A 20,485-nucleotide genomic window follows, 5' to 3' on the forward strand; every position below is an offset into this window, starting at 1 on the left:
TCCCAGCAGTCTCATCTCATCACCCAGAATCCTCCAGTGTATACTGTATAATCTCCCAGCAGTCTCCTCTCCACACCCAGAATCCCCCAGTGTATACTGTATAATCTCCCAGCAGTCTCCTCTCATCACCCAGAATCCTCCAGTGTATACTGTATAATCTCCCAGCAGTCTCCTCTCATCACCCAGAATCCTCCAGTGTATACTGTATAATCTCCCAGCAGTCTCCTTTCATCACCCAGAATCCTCCAGTGTATACTGTATAATCTCCCAGCAGTCTCCTCTCCTCACCCAGAATCCCCCAGTGTATACTGTATAATCTCCCAGCAGTCTCCTCTCATTACCCAGAATCCTCCAGTGTATACTGTATAATCTCCCAGCAGTCTCCTCTCATCACCCAGAATCCTCCAGTGTATACTGTATAATCTCCCAGCAGTCTCCTCTCATCACCCAGAATCCTCCAGTGTATACTGTATAATCTCCCAGCAGTCTCCTCTCATCACCCAGAATCCTCCAGTGTATACTGTATAATCTCCCAGCAGTCTCCTCTCCTCACCCAGAATCCCCCAGTGTATACTGTATAATCTCCCAGCAGTCTCCTCTCATCACCCAGAATCCTCCAGTGTATACTGTATAACCTCCCAGCAGTCTCCTCTCATCACCCAGAATCCCCCAGTGTATACTGTATAACCTCCCAGCAGTCTCCTCTCATCACCCAGAATCCTCCAGTGTATACTGTATAATCTCCCAGCAGTCTCCTCTCATCACCCAGAATCCTCCAGTGTATACTGTATAACCTCCCAGCAGTCTCCTCTCATCACCCAGAATCCTCCAGTGTATACTGTATAATCTCCCAGCAGTCTCCTCTCATCACCCAGAATCCTCCAGTGTATACTGTATAATCTCCCAGCAGTCTCCTCATCACTCAGAATCCCCCAGTGTATACTGCATAACCTCCCAGCAGTCTCCTCTCATCACCCAGAATCCTCCAGTGTATACTGTATAATCTCCCAGCAGTCTCCTCTCATCACCCAGAATCCTCCAGTGTATACTGTATAATCTCCCAGCAGTCTCCTCTCATCACCCAGAATCCTCCAGTGTATACTGCATAACCTCCCAGCAGTCTCCTCTCATCACCCAGAATCCTCCAGTGTATACTGTATAATCTCACAGAAGTCTCCTCTCCTCACGCAGAATCCTCCAGTGTACACTGTATAATCTCCCAGCAGTCTCCTCATCACTCAGAATCCCCCAGTGTATATTGTATAATCTCCCAACAGTCTCCTCTCCTCACGCAGAATCCTCCAGTGTATACTGTATAATCTCACAGAAGTCTCCTCTCCTCACGCAGAGTCCTCCAGTGTACACTGTATAATCTCCCAGCAGTCTACTCTCATCACCCAGAATCCTCCAGTGTATACTGTATAATCTCCCAACAGTCTCCTCTCCTCACGCAGAATCCTCCAGTGTACACTGTATAATCTCCCAACAGTCTCCTCTCCTCACGCAGAATCCTCCAGTGTACACTGTATAATCTCCCAGCAGTCTCCTCATCACTCAGAATCCCCCAGTGTATACTGTATAATCTCCCAGCAGTCTCCTCTCATCACCCAGAATCCTCCAGTGTATACTGTATAATCTCCCAGCAGTCTCCTCTCCTCACCCAGAATCCTCCAGTGTATACTGCATAACCTCCCAGCAGTCTCCTCTCATCACCCAGAATCCCCCAGTGTATACTGTATAATCTCCCAGCAGTCTCCTCTCCTCACCCAGAATCCTCCAGTGTATACTGTATAATCTCCCAGCAGTCTCCTCTCCTCACCCAGAATCCTACAGTGTACACTGTATAATCTCCCAGCAGTCTCCTCTCATCACCCAGAATCCCCCAGTGTACACTGTATAATCTCCCAGCAGTCTCCTCTCCTCACCCAGAATCCTCCAGTGTATACTGTATAATCTCCCAGCAGTCTCCTCTCCTCACCTAGAATCCTCCAGTGTACACTGTATAATCTCCCAGCAGTCTCCTCTCATCACCCAGAATCCTCCAGTGTATACTGTATAATCTCCCAGCAGTCTCCTCTCCTCACCCAGAATCCTCCAGTGTACACTGTATAATCTCCCAGCAGTCTCCTCCCATTACCCAGAATCCTCCAGTGTATACTGTATAATCTCCCAGCAGTCTCCTCTCATCACCCAGAATCCTCCAGTGTACACTGTATAATCTCCCAGCAGTCTCCTCTCATCACCCAGAATCCTCCAGTGTACACTGTATAATCTCCCAGCAGTCTCCTCTCATCACCCAGAATCCTCCAGTGTATACTGTATAATCTCCCAGCAGTCACCTCTCATCACCCAGAATCCTCCAGTGTACACTGTATAATCTCCCAGCAGTCTCATCACCCAGAATCCCCCAGTGTATACTGTATAATCTCCCAGCAGTCTCCTCTCATCACCCAGAATCCTCCAGTGTATACTGTATAATCTCCCAGCAGTCACCTCTCATCACCCAGAATCCTCCAGTGTACACTGTATAATCTCCCAGCAGTCTCCTCTCATCACCCAGAATCCTCCAGTGTACACTGTATAATCTCCCAGCAGTCTCCTCTCATCACCCAGAATCCTCCAGTGTATACTGTATAATCTCCCAGCAGTCTCCTCTCATCCCCCAGAATCCTCCAGTGTATACTGTATAATCTCCCAGCAGTCTCCTCTCATCACCCAGAATCCTCCAGTGTATACTGTATAATCTCCCAGCAGTCTCCTCTCATCACCCAGAATCCTCCAGTGTACACTGTATAATCTCCCAGCAGTCTCCTCTCATCACCCAGAATCCTCCAGTGTACACTGTATAATCTCCCAGCAGTCTCCTCTCATCACCCAGAATCCTCCAGTGTATACTGTATAATCTCCCAGCAGTCTCCTCTCCTCACCCAGAATCCTCCAGTGTACACTGTATAATCTCCCAGCAGTCTCCTCTCATCACCCAGAATCCCCCAGTGTACACTGTATAATCTCCCAGCAGTCTCCTCTCATCACCCAGAATCCCCCAGTGTATACTGAATAATCTCCCAGCAGTCTCCTCTCATCACCCAGAATCCTCCAGTGTATACTGTATAATCTCCCAGCAGTCTCCTCTCATCACCCAGAATCCCCCAGTGTACACTGTATAATCTCCCAGCAGTCTCCTCTCATCACCCAGAATCCCCCAGTGTATACTGTATAATCTCCCAGCAGTCACCTCTCCGGTCAGCAGCTCAGTGATCTTGGTGGTCAGCTCCAGGATCTTCTCCTTCCTGTCAGGTATCTGTGAGATCAGGGGCGGCTCTGTACGGTGGTTCGGGCCCCCCGGTGTCTTCTTCACCACTGTGTATTCCTGTGTGAGGAGATGCTGATTATTTTTCTCGAGTTTTGCACATTATGATTTCATTCTCCGGGAGACCTCACCTCTCGCATTATATTCTCTTCCTTCCTTATTACTCACCCTCCTGGGGTCCAGTGCGTAGTTTTAACAGCTTCTTTGGCCTTTATTGATTTGCTGCAGTACAGGTGTGACATTGACAGTGCTGCAGCCAATCACTGAGCTCAGTTCCTTATCAGGTCTACATTAGCACTGTAATGCCTATTACCCCCCCCACCCCCACCCCCGGATACTCTCCTTCCTCCATGCAGGGAAGCAGACTTACTCATCGACACAACCACGTGGTCACCTCCCTGCACACTGAAATTCGGCGGCACGCCTAGTGCATGGGCGCACTCCCTTGTTCATACATTGGCAGCCTGAAAATATGCCCCAGTCAATAGGTGGCATGCATCGTGTGTAAACAGCACCCTCCCCAATAGGGAGGTCTCCGAGCAGCCACTTTAGTTACTGAGTGGCAGTTTGTCTGCACCTGTATGTTGACAGGTCCCCTGTCCTTAGTCCATTATAGTTATTTCCTTATTCACTGCTGTCCCTTTAGGTTTGTGTAGTGTGTACGTGATCCTGAAGCCGCAGCTCCGGAACCTGGAAGCCACGTCGGCGGCACCTGAACCATTTTCCAATAACTGAGTGTGTGAACGAGAACCAATCTCCAAACTCCACATGGTCCAGACTGTCAGTCTCCAACTCCTGCCCTTCAGTGACTCCGACTGTCTGTCCCTATACAGCAAACCCGACCATTGGGTCCAGAAACTCCGGGTACCGAGGACTGCCTAGGAGGCTACCTGCAGCTGAAGCCTGACTTCACCTTCAGGAGCTTCAGTGAACACTAGGTAGCCGCTTAGCTAGGCTCTTCCTAGGCAACTCGAGCCCTGTGGCAAAAGGTGTTCATGAACCACATGCCTGTAACATCACTAAAAACTACCTTTACAAACCTCCTTACTCGGGTAGCGGCCAAGTGCTGGAAGTCTGCGGCACCTTATTTGTGCCCAACCCCATCACCATTAACTAGGGCATCAGACGTCATGGCTTTTGACTTAGCGAAACTTGTATCAAATGATAAATCACCCCTATTGGATCAGTTATATAAGGAGGGGACCATAATATCCTTTCAGGATATGAAGGAGCTTCCCACATTATCTAAGTACACCTCCATCCACTACGAATCTCTTAGGAAGAAGTTACGCCAAGTCATGATCAATGGTGAGCTAACACGACCATTAATCACTTTTGAAACATTATGCTCCCAAACAAAAAACCCCAATAAAGGTGCTTTCAGCCCTCTAAAATATGTTACTCATAAAACAAGTACCCCCGAAAAAAGCCTTTTTGCCGAGATGGGATAAAGAATTAGGACACTCTTTTACTGACTCCCAAATTCATCTCATTTACAAACCTTCATATGGCCCTTCGCAATGTGTGAGAGCCCAGGAAAAGTTATAAAATAACAACTCACTGGTATACAACACCTCTTCTACGACATCAATGGTTCCCTACTACACCGGATACAAGAAGGACAGAGGTTCATACCTTCATATCTGGTGGTCCTGCCACATCATGCAAAAAGTTTGGAACATCGTATCTCAAACTTTAGATGAAGTGATGCGTACCCATATAAAATTAACCCTAAGCTGATCTCCTTCATTCCAACAGCTGGTAAGCTTCGGATACCTACGTTATGGCCCTCGTCTAATATTCCAAACATAAATCAGCTATTACTTAAGATCGACAAACTGTTCCATACTGAAGAATTAGCAGCACTTTCCACACACAGCCTTTCCTCCTTTTCACGGGTCTGGAGTCTCTGGGTAACTTATAAGAATTCAGATAAATTCATGTTCCTATGTGTGCCTGATTCCACGCCCTGATTTTAGACATGACCAATACGTCAACGGACCTCTTCTCTTCCACCCCCCCATTTTCACTCCCATGATACCTCCCTCCGCTTCACCCACCCCCCTATGAGTTCTGGTTTTGTTTCTAGTTGGTTAACTAATCCACCAATGATCTACTGAGCTTCAGTTTCCCCACTATGCTTGATTGTTTGTTAGTACTAATCAAGAATCCTTCATTTTCTATATTAATGTTGTATCGACCGATGCGTTTACGTTTCCATTCTTTTCCATTTGGGTAATTTACTGGATGTTTTTTTTATACCTTCAAGGCCTGCGTGGCTTTTTGACCAGTGTATTATTTGCTTTTTCTGTCTTTCAGGTGTACCCTAATTGACCATTTACGCTGATGTCATCCAACCTATGATTCTCAATAAATAAAACATTGAAAACAAAGGGTCACAGATGCGTGGCTTACTGAATTAGTCGCTGTAGTCCAGCGATCCCCGAGGGTGCACAACGCCAGTCCTAATGAATCCTCCAATCCATGTAGGATAGCCGGGGAGCATATTCACCCTCCTTGGCTTTTTACAGAGTTTGTTACATTACAACCTGTGTAAATATTTTGTAATCAGACCTGTTTGTGATGCATCAGCACTAAAGAGTCTTAAATGAGAAACATATAGACATAAGTTACATTTGTGGAATCAAACTACGAAAAATTAACGTGTGCATAAAGGTGCTTCTCACAAAATTAGAATACCATCAAAAAGTGAATCTAATTTCTTCAATACAAAAAGTAAAACTCATATTATACAGTCATTACACATAGTGATCTGTTTCCCATGTTTATTTCTGTTAATGTGGATGATTATGGCTTAAATCCAAAATGTTGTCCTACTGAAATGTATGTTCAGTAAATGCACTCAGTACTTGGTCAGGGGTCCTTTGGCATCAATTACTGCATCAATGCGGCGTGGCATGGAAGCGATCAGCCTGTGGCACTGCTGAGGGGTTATGGAAGCCCAGGTTGCTTTGATACCAGCCTTCAGCTCGTCTGCATTGTGGGGTCTGGTGTCTCATCTTCCTCTTGACAATACTCCATAGATTCTCTTTGGGATTAAGGTCAGGCGAGTTTGCTGCCAATCAAGCCCAGTGATACTGTTGTGTGTACACCAGGTATTGGTACTTTTGGCAGTGTGGACAGGGGCCAAGTCCTGCTGGAGAATGAAATCTCCATCTCCAAAAAGCTTGTCGGCAGAGGGAAGCATGAAGCACTCTAAAATGTCCTGGTAGACGGCTGCGCTGACTTTGGTCTTGATAAAACACAGTGGACCTACACCAGCAGATGACATGGCTCCCCAAACCATCACTGATTGTGGAGACTTCACACTAGACCTCCAGCTGCTTGAATTGTGGACTCTCCACTCTTCCTCCAGACTCTGGGACCGCGATTTCCAAAAGAAATGCAAAATGTACTTTCATCTGAGAACAACACCTAGGACCACTGACAACAGTCCGGCTCTTCTTCTCCTTGGCCCAGGTAAGATGCTACTGGCGTTGTCTATTGGTCATAAGTGGCTTGACACAAGGAATGTGACACTTGTAGCCCATGTCCTGGATACTTCTGTGTGTGGTAGCTCTTGAAGCAATGACTCCAGCAGAAGCCACTCCTTGTGAATCTCACCCAAATTTTGGAATGGGCTTTTCTTAATCATTTCAAGGTTGCGGTTATCCCGGTGGCTTGTGCACCTTTTTCTACCACACTTTTTCCTTCCACTCAACTTTCTATTAATATTCTTGGATACAGCACTCTGTGAACAGCCGGTTTCTTTAGCAATGACCTTTTTGTGGCTTCCTCTCCTTGTAGAGTGTGTCAGTGACTGCCTTCTGGACATCTGTCAGTCAGCAGTCTTCCCCATGATTGTGGAGCTACTGAAACAGACTAAGAGACCTTTCTAAACACTTAGGGAGCCGTTGCAGGTATTTTTTTGTCAATTATTCTAATTTACTGAGAGAAGGACTTTTGGGTTTTCATTGGCTGTAAGACAATCATCAACATTACCAGAAATAAACACTTGAAATAAATCACTCTGTGTGTAATGACTCTATAATATACGAGTTTCTCTTTTTGTATTGAAGAAATAAAATAAATTCACTTTTTGAGGATATTCTAACTTAGTGAGAAGCACCTGTCAGTATTCACCTCTTGCTATGAAGCTCCTAAAAATTTCTGGTGCAAAGTAATTCCCTTCATAAATCCCATGCTTAGTGACAGGACGTCTCTGTGTGCAATCTAAGTGTCACATGTGTCAGTATATACACTTTACCTTTTCTGAAAAGCCACAGAGGCTGCAACACCATTAACAAGAGGCCCCACTAACCAAACAACACCATGAAGACCAAGGGGATATCCAACCATCACTATGAAGACCTAGGAGATCTCCCACCAGCACCATGAAGACCAAGGAGCTCTCCAAACAAGTCAGGGACAAAGTTGTTGAGAAGTACAAGTCAGGGTTGGGTTATAAAAAAAATCCCAATCTATGATGATCCCTCAGAGCACCATCAAATCCATTATCAAAAATATGGTACCACAATAACCTGTCAAGAGAGGATTACCCACCAAAACTGTCAGCCAAGGCATAAATGGCATTAATCAGAGAGGCAGCACAAAAACAAAAAGGTAACCCTGAAGGAGCTGCAGAGTTCCCAAGCAGAGATTGAAGTATCTGTTCATACGACCACAATAATCCGTATAATCCAAAGAGGTGGCATTTATGGAACAGTGGGAATAAAAAAGCCTTTGGTTACACACAAAATTGCAAGGCTCATTTTAAGTTTGCCAAAAGACACGTGGGAGACTCCACAAATGTATGGAAGAAAGTGCTGTGGTCACAGATGAGACCAAAATTGAACTTTAGGCCATCATGGTAGACACCATGTCTGGTGACAAACCAACACAGCTCATCACCCCAAGAGCACCATACCCACAGTGAAACATGGTGGTACCAGCATCATGCTGGAGGGGATGTTTTCAAACAGCAGGAACACAGAAAATGGTTTGAGTTGAGGGGTAGATGGCTGTTGCGAAATCGTGTAAATGGTCTGGAATGGCCAAGTCAAAGCCCAAAGCTTAATCCAATGGAGAATCTGTGGTCAGACTTGAAGACTGCTGTTCACCAGCGGAAACCATCTAACTTTAAGGAGCTGCAGAAGATTTGCCTTGAGGAATGGGCAAAAATCCCAGTGGCAAGCTCAGAGACTTATCCAAAGCAACTTGCAGCTGTATTTGCCACAAAAGGAGGCTCTACAAAGTACTGAATTGTTATGCACAAGTTTTCATTTTTTTGTCCTATTTGTTGTTTACTTCACAATACAAACAAAACAAGATGTTCAGTTGCAAGCTGCTGTATTCTGACATAGCCAGAGTCTCTGGCAGGCATAGGGGGGGGGGGTACACGACGGCTCAGGGAAAAGAGGTGCCTGGCTGAAAATCGATGGGGCAATCATAAGGTCTATGGGGTGCCAAGACCTCTCCCTTTTCATAAAAGACGTCTGCAAAATCTTGACAAGTGGGCAGAGAATAACAGTTCATAGGCGTGGAAGGCAAAGACTTGGGCAAGATCTTGGAGAAGCAGGTGGCAGCACATCCCCACTGAAGAACTTGACAGGAGGATCAATAACCAACGCGTGTAAACACAAACATGGCAGAACCAGCAAGGCAAAGTTCATAGATTTTGACAGCACGTAGAACGAAATCCAAAGCTCCAATCTGCAATGTGACGGGCCTAGTGATGAATCAGATGGACGATTCCTAGCTGAGCTAATCTATGGAAGCAATAGCCAAGGGGCTGATCAAGTTGTTGCGTTGGAAGTTGATGCTTAAGAGCGAGGCCCTGATGGATGAAGTTGGCAACTGAACAGGAATCAATAAGGGCTGCCATGGAGAAAAAAAAAAAAAAAAGAAAAAACAACTTCTCACCCCAGACAAGTGCGACTTCGGTCTCTAGCTTCGAAGAGCAATCTTTCTCACCTAGGGTCATCCCAGGTGCTGGAGTTTCCCGGCTTCATTCGGCACTGGCAAACAGAATGCCCTTTGCTTCTACAATAAATGCATTTGTTCTAAATGTACCTTTTCTGATGCTCCTGTGCAGAAAGATTGGCTAGCTCAACTAGCATCAACTCAACAGCAGGTGGTGCAGCAGGCAAGGGGACTGAAGGGCAGGGACCAGGCCAAGAGGTCCTTTGGTGTGGCATGGTACTTGGGCTTTTTCGTGAGCACACTTGTGAAAGCGGAGATCAATCTTAGAAACCAGATGTATAAGAGTATCTAGGGGAAATGGTAGATCACTGCCTGCCATCCATAATTCTATCAGACAGGCCCTGCCAAAAGGTTGCCACTATGGCTTCTTAGTTCCAGACTAGCTGGGCCACTGTTAGACACCAGGTACCACTCCAGTGCAGTTACCAGGACTGCAGTAGGTAACTGGAGCGTCAGAGACTCAGGTACAGGATATGTATTGGAGAGACAAAATCTATTTCACATGGTATGAGTTCAGCACAGGCAGCACAAGTTCAGAATTTGTAGCCAAGGTCAGTAGCAGAGAGATCAGGATACATGAGAAGGAAAGATGGGTCGATAATAGATAAGAAAACATGAATGAGCCAGGAACAAGAGTGACAGAGCTATTAAGAACCCGAGTTCAGGTGAGGAATCATAGAATGTTAGAGTCAGAAGGGACATCCAGGGTCGTTTCCAACCCTCGTAATCACTGAAGAGTTTCCCCAAAAAATCAATATAAAGCTACCAAAATTAACAAAGGTTCACGGACTGTGGTGGACAAACAATAACTAAAATCTAACCATTAATAATATAAAGTGACCACCAATAATTGTGTACAGTCTATCCACTTCTCTGTTTCAATAGTGGATATTAATAGATAACCAGACACTGGTGCAATGCAGGATAGATGATACTTAGTCCTCCAATCAAGGGGAGATTAGCCCCAAAGAAAACAAGGGAAATGAGGCGTATTTGTTTCTGAATATTGCACAAAGGCCCTAACTAAGATCCTATGTTAATACTGCACTAAGGCCCTATACCCAATCCCCAAATTTCCCAACAAAGGGTTAGCATGAATATAATGGTATTAAACCCTCGCTGGAGAATTCTCAACCAGCTTAGGAATACTAGATCGCACACTAGCCCGCTAACAAGTCAGACACGATTAGGTGTAGTTAGCCAGATTATCCATTGCTCATCATACACCCCATCTATACTGCTGACTTAGCAGCCAGCGTCACAGAACTAGACAGAGAAAGGATCAACACACACCGCTCTCACAGGACTGTGGCGAAACGTCCTTCACACACACCATTCCTTCTGTGCACATGCTGTCCTAATAAGTTATATCCAGAGGACAGCGGCCATACTGTGATGGGGTATAATGTAATTCATTCCCTTTTCCCATATACAGTACAGACCAAAAGTTTGGACACACCTTCTCATTCGAAGCGTTTTCTTTATTTTCATGACCATGAAAATTGTAGATTCACTCTGAAGGCATCAAAACTATGAATTAGCACATGTGGAATTATATAATTAACAAAAAAGTGTGAAACAACTGAAAATATGTCTTATATTCTAGGTTCTTCAAAGTAGCCACCTTTTGCTTTGATTACTGCTTTGCACACTCTTGGCATTCTCTTGATGAGCTTCAAGAGGTAGTCACCGGAAATGGTCTTCCAACAGTCTTGAAGCAGTTCCCAGAGATGCTTAGCACTTGTTGGCCCTTTTGCCTTCACTCTGCGGTCTAGCTCACCCCAAACCATCTCGATTGGGTTCAGGTCTGGTGACTGTGGAGGCCAGGTCATCTGGCGTAGCACCCCATCACTGTCCCTCTTGGTCAAATAGCCCTTACACAGCCTGGAGGTGTGTTTGGGGTCATTTTCCTGCTGAAAAATAAAAGATGGTACAACTAAACACAAACCGGATGGAATAGCATGCCACTGCAAGATGCTGTGGTAGCCATGCTGGTTCAGTATGCCTGCAATTTTGAATAAATCCCCAACAGTGTCACCAGCAAAGCACCCCCACACCATCACACCTCCTCCTCCATGCTTCACGGTGGGAACCAGGCATGTAGAGTCCATCCGTTCACCTTTTCTGCGTCTCACAAAGACACTGTCGTTGGAACCAGAGATCTCAAATTTGGACTCCTCAGACCAAAGCACAGATTTCCACTGGTCTAATGCCCATTCCTGGTGTTCTTTAGCCCAAACAAGTCTCTTCTGCTTGTGGCCTGTCCTTAGCAGTGGTTTCCTAGCAGCTATTTTACCATAAAGGCCTGCTGCACAAAGTCTCCTCTTAACAGTTGTTGTAGAGATGTGTCTGCTGCTAGAACTCTGTGTGGCATTGACCTGGTCTCTAATCTGAGCTGCTGTTAACCTGCGATTTCTGAGGCTGGTGACTCGGATGAACTTATCCTCCGCAGCAGAGGTGACTCTTGGTCTTCCTTTCCTGGGGCGGTCCTCATGTGAGCCAGTTTCTTTGTAGCGCTTGATGGTTTTTGCCACTGTACTTGGGGACTCTTTCAAAGTTTACCCAATTTTTCAGACTGACTGACCTTCATTTCTTATAAAGTAATGATGGCCACTCGTTTTTCTTTGCTTAGCTGCTTTTTTCTAGCTATAATACAAATTCTAACAGTCTATTCAGTAGGACTATCAGCTGTGTATCCACCAGACGTCTGCACAACACAACTGATGGTCCCAACCCCATTTAGAAGGCAAGAACTCCCACTTATTAAACCTGACAGGACACACCTGTGAAGTGAAAACCATTTCTGGTGACTACCTCTTGAAGCTCATCAAGAGAATGCCAAGAGTATGCAAAGCAGAAATCAAAGCAAAAGGTGGCTACTTTGAAGAACCTAGAATATAAGACATATTTTCAGTTGTTTCACACTTTTTTGTTAATTCTATAATTCCACATGTGTCAATTCATAGTTTTGATGCCTTCAGAGTGAATCTACAATTTTCATAGTCATGAAAATAAACTCTTTGAATGAGAAGGTGTGTCCAAACTTTTGGTCTGTACTGTACATATCACTCCACTCACAACGCTGACTCCAATTATCATACTGGGACAAGCGTCAGGGTGAATCATGCTAGACCGTGATGTTAGGTCTAGGCACTATAACACCGCCTCAACGTGTTTCATCCAGCCTCCATCTACTGGACCCATCAGGAGGCTATTGTGCATATATAGCCAGTCATGCTACGTTATTTATGTGATAACAAGATATAATATATGGACAATAGCCTCCTGATGGGTCCAGTAGATGGAGGCTGGATGAAACACGTTGAGGCGGTGTTGTTATAGTGCCTAGACCTAACATCACGGTGTAGCATGATTCACCCTGACGCTTGTCCTAGTATGATAATTGGAGACAGTGTTGTTAGTGGAGGGATATGTATATGGGAAAAGGGAATGAATTACATTATACCCCATCATCTTCCACATTACTGATAGGAGCAGAGAGATTCTTATCACAGTATGGCCGCTGTCCTCTGGATATAACTTATTAGGACAGCATGTGCACAGAAGGAATGGTGTGTGTGAAGGACGTTTCGCCACAGTCCTGTGAGAGCGGTGTTGAGCCTTTCTCTGTCTAGTTCTGTGACGCTGGCTGCTGAGTCAGCAGTATAGATGGGGTGTATGATGAGCAATGGATAATCTGGCTAACTACACCTAATCGTGTCTGACTTGTTAGCGGGCTAGTGTGCGATCTAGTATTCCTAAGCTGGTTGAGAATTCTCCAGCGAGGGTTTAATACCATTATATTCATGCTAACCCTTTGTTGGGAAATTTGGGGATTGGGTATAGGGCCTTAGTGCAGTATTAACATAGGATCTTAGTTAGGGCCTTTGTGCAATATTCAGAAACAAATACGCCTCATTTCCCTTGTTTTCTTCTGGGATAATTTCCCCTTGATTGGAGGACTAAGTATCATCTATCCTGCATTGCACCAATGTCTGGTTATCTATTAATATCCACTATTGAAATATAGAAGAGGGGGCGTGGCCTAGCAGAGCATGTGCTGGTCACATAATCCAGGAGCTCTGACGACTTCAGGCGGTGAGGCGGCTCACACATCTTACCGGCAGTTCCTTCAGCGGTGAATCTCTCTCCAGGTACTTAGTGTCACCCTGGGATCAGATGAGGCGGTCCAAAACCGGGCTCCGGAGCTCCCCCAGAAAGGCATCTGACTTCTGTGCCAGAGGCTCCAGGCTGGAGAGGAGTTCTAAGATGGCTGCTGCCTCCCCTCATGCTGCAAAGCCTGCAGGATCAGCATCTACTTCCTCTGCCTCCAGCAGAGAAGGCTCCATGGAGACTGCGGGCACTGTGGAGGTGGCAAGCCCTGACCACCAGCCTGTCACAAAGGAGGAGATGAAATCCCTCTTTGCAGCTTTCAGGAAATCTATGCAAAATGCTATAAAGAGCATGTTGGCAGAGCTGAAGGGGGAAGTAGGAGCTATAGGGAACCGCACAGATCATTTAGAGAACAAAATGGAGGAGTTAACAGGGTCCCACAATGCACTGATAGAGGAGCATGAGGAGCTCAAAGCTGAAGTCCGTAAGTTAACATCTAAAATGCTGGACCTGCAGGACAGATCCAGGAGAAACAATGTTAGAATAAGAGGAATACCAGAAGAAGTACATAAAGATTTGCTCCCCCTGTTACAGGACTTTATTCAAGCTGTTGTGCCTGAAGCAGAAGGGAGAGATATCTTAGTGGACCGGATTCACAGAATCCCTAACCCTCGAGGACTTAACCCCTCGATTCCCAGAGATACTATTGCCCGCATTCACTTCTATAAAACAAAGGAGACCTTCCTGCTTGGATTAAAGAAGAAACCTTCCCTGCCAGACAGATTTGCTCGCCTTTCGGTATTCCCAGACCTCTCAGCTGGCACGCTTGCGAAGACGAGAGAATTCACCCCTTTTACAAAGATTCTACGGGATAAAGGCATTATATATCGTTGGGGTTTCCCTATCAAGCTCATTGTCAGTAAAAATGGTAACACTCGGGTTTGCTTCTCTACTGCGCAACTTGGGAAAGTATTTGAGGACTGGGATATTCCACCCCCTCCGCCATCTTCCTTGGATAAAGGTTCACCCCAAAACAGGAGAATTAACCCTGAACGCTTTAAAGCTTGAAGTTCCCATAACTTTCGCCTTTTGAGGTTGTGGTCTCCATTTTTCTGGATTTTTCTTTTTTGTTTCTGCAGAGGGTGCTGGCTACTAAATTTTGTGGCCGCATCCAGCCCACCTGCAGTTCCTGCCCCACGAGCGTCTTTTTTTCGCTCTTACTGCTTTGACTGCTTGTCAGTCCTTGTGTAGCTCCGTCATGTTATGTGAGGAGCAACTTGTTTCTCAGTTTTTCTTTAATTGTTATGTCATGTCATGCACCTCAATGGGGAGGGTGCAGCTGTGCTGGGGGAGAAAATGGCTAGAAGGTTGGAGGAGTGTTTAAACTAGGGACGGGGGGAGGGTATTCCTTTTAGAGGAGGGGAAGACAGTGCAGATAGAGACCTGGGCACAAATAACGACATTGGGGGTGGGGGTGGCATGGGGGGTGGGGTTAGAACAGGTAATAATTTCAGAAGGAATAGAGGTACAGAGAGATACATAAAGTGCTTGTATACTAATGCCAGAAGCCTCGCCAACAAGATGGAGGAATTGGAGTTAATGTTGTTGGAACTTAATTCTGCCATGGTGGGGATATCTGAGACATGGCCGGACGAGAGCCAGGACAGGGGGATAATATACAGGGCTATAGTCTGTTCAGAAATGACCGAACAAATAAGCGAGGGGGAGGCGTGTGTTTATATGTAAAATCATCCTTACAACCCATCCTGCGTGATAATACAGTGGGGCAAAAAAGTATTTAGTCAGTCAGCAATAGTGCAGGTTCCACCACTTAAAAAGATGAGAGGCGTCTGTAATTTACATCATAGGTAGACCTCAACTATGGGAGACAAACTGAGAAAAAAAAATCCAGAAAATCACATTGTCTGTTTTTTTTTCATTTTATTTGCATATTATGGTGGAAAATAAGTATTTGGTCAGAAACAAAATTTCATCTCAATACTTTGTGATATATCCTTTGTTGGCAATGACAGAGGTCAAACGTTTTCTGTAAGTCTTCACAAGGTTGCCACACACTGTTGTTGGTATGTTGGCCCATTCCTCCATGCAGATCTCCTCTAGAGCAGTGATGTTTTTGGCTTTTCACTTGGCAACACGGACTTTCAACTCCCTCCAAAGGTTTTCTATAGGGTTGAGATCTGGAGACTGGCTAGGCCACTCCAGGACCTTGAAATGCTTCTTACGAAGCCACTCCTTCGTTGCCCTGGCGGTGTGCTTTGGATCATTGTCATGTTGAAAGACCCAGCCACGTTTCATCTTCAATGCCCTTGCTGATGGAAGGAGGTTTTCACTCAAAATCTCATGATACATGGCCCCATTCATTCTTTCATGTACCCGGATCAGTCGTCCTGGCCCCTTTGCAGAGAAACATCCCCAAAGCATGATGTTTCCACCACCATGCTTTACAGTAGGTATGGTGTTTGATGGATGCAACTCAGTATTCTTTTTCCTCCAAACACGACAAGTTGTGTTTCTACCAAACAGTTCCAGTTTGGTTTCATCAGACCATAGGACATTCTCCCAAAACTCCTCTGGATCATCCAAATGCTCTCTAGCAAACTTCAGACGGGCCCGGACATGTACAGGCTTAAGCAGTGGGACACGTCTGGCACTGCAGGATCTGAGTCCATGGTGGCGTAGTGTGTTACTTATGGTAGGCATTGTTACATTGGTCCCAGCTCTCTGCAGTTCATTCACTAGGTCCCCCCGCGTGGTTCTGGGATTTTTGCTCACCGTTCTTGTGATCATTCTGACCCCACGGGGTGGGATTTTGCGTGGAGCACCAGATCGAGGGAGATTATCAGTGGTCTTGTATGTCTTCCATTTTCTAATTATTGCTCCCACAGTTGATTTCTTCACTCCAAGCTGGTTGGCTATTGCAGATTCAGTCTTCCCAGCCTGGTGCAGGGCTACAATTTTGTTTCTGGTGTCCTTTGACAGCTCTTTGGTCTTCACCATAGTGGAGTTTGGAGTCAGACTGTTTGAGGGTGTGCACAGGTGTCTTTTTATACTGATAACAAGTTTAAACAGGTGCCATTACTACAGGTAATGAGTGGAGGAAAGAGGAGACTCTTAAAGAAGTTACAGGTCTGTGAGAGCCAGAAATCTTGATTGCTTGTTTCTGACCAAATACTTATTTTCCACCATAATATGCAAATAAAATGAAAAAAAAAACAGACAATGTGATTTTCTGGATTTTTGTTTCTCAGTTTGTCTCCCATAGTTGAGGTCTACTTATGATGTAAATTACAGACGCCTCTCATCTTTTTAAGTGGTGGAACTTGCACTATTGCTGACTGACTAAATACTTTTTTGCCCCAATGTATATATGAATCTAATGAAAATGTAGAGTCCCTGTGGGTGGAGATAAGGGGAGGGGGAAAAATAATAAATTACTGATAGGGGTTTGTTATAAGTCTCCAAAAATAATGGAAGCAACAGAGAATATCCTCATAAAGCAAATAGATGAAGCAGCATCTCAAGGAGAAATCATTATTATGGGGGACTTCAACTACCCTGAAATACACTGGGGAACCGAAACCTGCAGTTCAGCAAAGGTGATAGGTGTCTGACAACTATGAGAGACAATCACCTTTCACCACTGGTTCAGGACCCAACAAGAGGGGGGGCACTGCTAGACCTAATATTAACCAACAGGCCAGACCGCAGATCAGATATAAGGGTTGGGGGTCACTGGGGGATGTTGAGAGTTCATTTTCCCCTTCACTACTGAGGCCCGAGGAACTCCCTCTTCTGGTGAAGAAAGGTAGTGAGCCTGATTGTCAAACACCTGGGGCTGATGATGATGACTGGCTGAGTGGAATTAATGACTGGATATAAGGCTGCCGACGCCCTTCTGGCCTGCGGGTGATTTCTCTGTGGACTTCTAGGAAACCAGTCTGATTCCTGCTCATCTAAAGCTAAGATTTCTGCTTTGCCTTTTTGCATTAGTGTTTTGTTTTCCTTGCTTTTCTGGATTCTGCCATTCCCTGCTGGGGTGAGCTGAATCTCCTTTTGCCTGTTGCTCTGTCTTCAGAATATTCCTGAGTACTGACATAGCTTTTTTGAAGCCTAGCGTCTTCAGGGCCTTTTTTACTGTCAGTTTGTTGGCTCTTATTTTCATAGGGTTTTTCACGGATTGCAGACAGCAGCCTTCCTGTCCTTTCCTATCTAAGCTAGCGTGGGCCCCATCTTTGCTCAGTCTATCTTTCTGTCTGTGTTTTGTTCTTTCTTCTTGCTTCACCGTCATTATATGTGGGGGGCTGCCTTTTGCTTTGGGGTCTGCTCTGGGGCAGTTTAGATTTCCCTTTCTGTCTTTAGGCTATGTAGTCCTCCGGCTGTGATCGAGGGGCCTAGGGCATCGTAGGAGCCCCCCACGGCTACTGCTAGTTGTGTTGATAGGTTCAGGGGTCTGCAATCCGATAGCTGCCAACTTCTCTGGTTTTCTGGACTTAGCTAGCATTTCTATTTTTGCCTCCTACGGTGACTCAATCATAACAGGGGGAATAGTGATCACAAAATAAGTTTTCATGTGTCCTGTAATAAGATGTGTAGTAGAGGGGTTACAAGGACACTAAACTTCAGTAAGGCAAATTTCCAACGGATGAGAGATGATCTTGGTGCAATTAACTGGGACGATATCCTGAGACATAAAAATACACAAAGAAAATGGGAGACGTTTATTATCCTCCTGAATAGGAGCTGTGCACAATATATACCGTATGGGAATAAACCTGCGAGAAATAGGAGACCACTATGGCTAAATAGAGCTGAAAGGGGAGCAATAAGGGACAAAAAGAAATCAGAGAATTACAGCATGTAGGTAGTGATGAGGCATTAACTAACTACAGAAGATTACATACATTCTGTAAAAAGCAAATCAAGACAGCAAAGATTGAGACAGAGAGACTCATTGCCAGAGAAAGTAAAAATAATCCCAAAATATTCTTTAACTACATAAATAGTAAGAAACTAAAAAATGATAGTGTTGGTCCCCTTAAAAATAGTCTGGGTGAAATGGTGGATGAGGAAAAAGCCAATATGCTAAATGACTTTTTTTCAACAGTATTTACACAGGAAAATCCCATGACGGATAACATGATCAGGGATAAAAATTCTCCGTTAAATGTCACCTGCTTAACCCAGCAGGAAGTACGGCGGTGTCTAAAAATCACTAAAACTGACAAATCCCCGGGCCCGGATGTGATACACCCCAGAGGACTGCAGGAATTAAGCACAGTCATAGATAGACCATTATTTTTAATCTTTAAAGATTCCATAATAACAGGGTCTGTACCACAGGACTGGCGTATAGCAAATGTGGTGCCAATATTCAAAAAGGGGACAAAAACTGAACTTGGAAATTATAGGCCAGTAAGTTTAACCTCAACTGTGGGTAAAATCCTAGAGGGTTTTCTAAGAGATACTATACTGGAGTATCTGGAGAAGAATAACCTTATGACCCAATATCAACATGGGTTTACAAGGGACCGTTCCTGTCAGACTAATCTGATAAGCTTTTATGAAGAGGTAAGTTCTGGACTGGACCAAGGGAATGCAGTGGACGTGATGTACATGGACTTTTCAAAGGTTGGTACATAAAATGAGAACAATGTGGATAGGGGAAAATATGTGTAGGTGGGTTAAGAGCTGGCTCAGGGATAGGAAACAAAGGGTGGTTATTAATGGAGCACACTCGGACTGGGTCACAGTTAGCAGTGGGGTACCACAGGGGTCAGTTTTGGGCCCGATTCTTTTTAACATAATTATTAATGACCTTGTAGGGGGCATAGAGAGTAGAATTTCAATATTTGCAGATGACACTAAACTCTGCATGGTAATCAATACAGAGGAGGACAATTTTATATTACAGGAGGATTTAGGTAAACTAGAAGCTTGGGCTGATAAATGGCAAATGAGCTTTAATGGGGATAAATGTAAGGTCATGCACTTGGGTAGAACGAACAAGATGTATAATTATGTGCTTAATTGTAAAACACTGGGCAAAACAGTCACTGAAAAAGACCTGGGTGTATGGGTGGACGACAAACTCACATTTAGCTGCCAGTGTCAGGCAGCTGCTGCAAAGGCAAATAAAATAATGGGATGCATTAAAAAAGGCATAGATGCCCATGAGGAGAACATAATTTTACCTCTATATAAGTCACTAGTGCGACCACACTTAGAATACTGTGTACAGTTCTGGTCTCCGGTGTATAAGAAAGACATAGCTGAACTGGAGCGGGTGCAGAGAAGAGCGACCAAGGTTATTAGGGAACTGGGGGGTCTGCAATACCAAGACAGGTTATTACACTTGGGGTTATTTAGTTTGGAGAATCGAAGGCTTAGGGGTGATCTTATTACAATGTATAAATATATGCGGGGACAATACCAAGACCTTTCGAATGATCTTTTTACTCTTAGACCTGTGACGGGGACAAGGGGGCATCCTCTAAGTCTGGAGGAAAGAAGGTTTAAGCATACTCACAGACGTGGATTCTTTACAGTAAGAGCAGTGAGACTATGGAACTCTCTGCCATATGATGTTGTAATGAGTGATTCCCTACTAACATGTAAGAAGGGACTGGATGCCTTTCTTGTAAAGTATAATATTACAGGGTATATACACTAGTTTCCTTAATATTGCGTTGATCCAGGGAGCTAGTCTGATTGCCGTATGTGGATTCGGGAAGGAATTTTTTCCCCAATGTGAAGCTTACTGTTGCCACATGGGGTTTTTTTGCCTTCCTCTGGATCAACATGTTATGGCAAGTTAGGATAGGATATGGGTTGAACTAGATGGACTTAAAGTCTCCCTTCAACCTTAATAACTGTGTTACTATGTTATTTGTTGATAGGTCTTGCCTGTTTGTACAGTTTCTTTCTGCAGGGTTAATACTCCAAAGGAAGCAGATTCTTGGCTATCACAGCCACTTCTGGCCTTACATACTATGGGTTTAAAGCTATTGTCTCTAAATGTAAAGGGATTAAATTCCCAGAATAAAAGGTCATGGGTCTGGA

At 44.8% G+C, this 20,485-nt stretch overlaps 1 protein-coding gene across 1 annotated transcript in view; it reads right to left on the reverse strand.

Moving 5' to 3' along the window:
• The window catches only part of LOC141065429 (uncharacterized), a 112,233-nt gene that overhangs the window by 66,668 nt on the left and 25,080 nt on the right, over nt 1–20,485 (reverse strand). Inside the window, exon 3 of the mRNA XM_073557926.1 lies at nt 3,236–3,370. Coding sequence (XP_073414027.1) covers nt 3,236–3,370 — 135 coding nt within the window. The remainder of the gene's footprint in view (nt 1–3,235; nt 3,371–20,485) is intronic.

The sequence above is a fragment of the Dendrobates tinctorius genome, unplaced genomic scaffold, assembly GCF_039654945.1.
Source record: "Dendrobates tinctorius isolate UK_male_01 unplaced genomic scaffold, ASM3965494v1 ptg000251l, whole genome shotgun sequence".
NCBI lineage: Eukaryota > Metazoa > Chordata > Amphibia > Anura > Dendrobatidae > Dendrobates > Dendrobates tinctorius.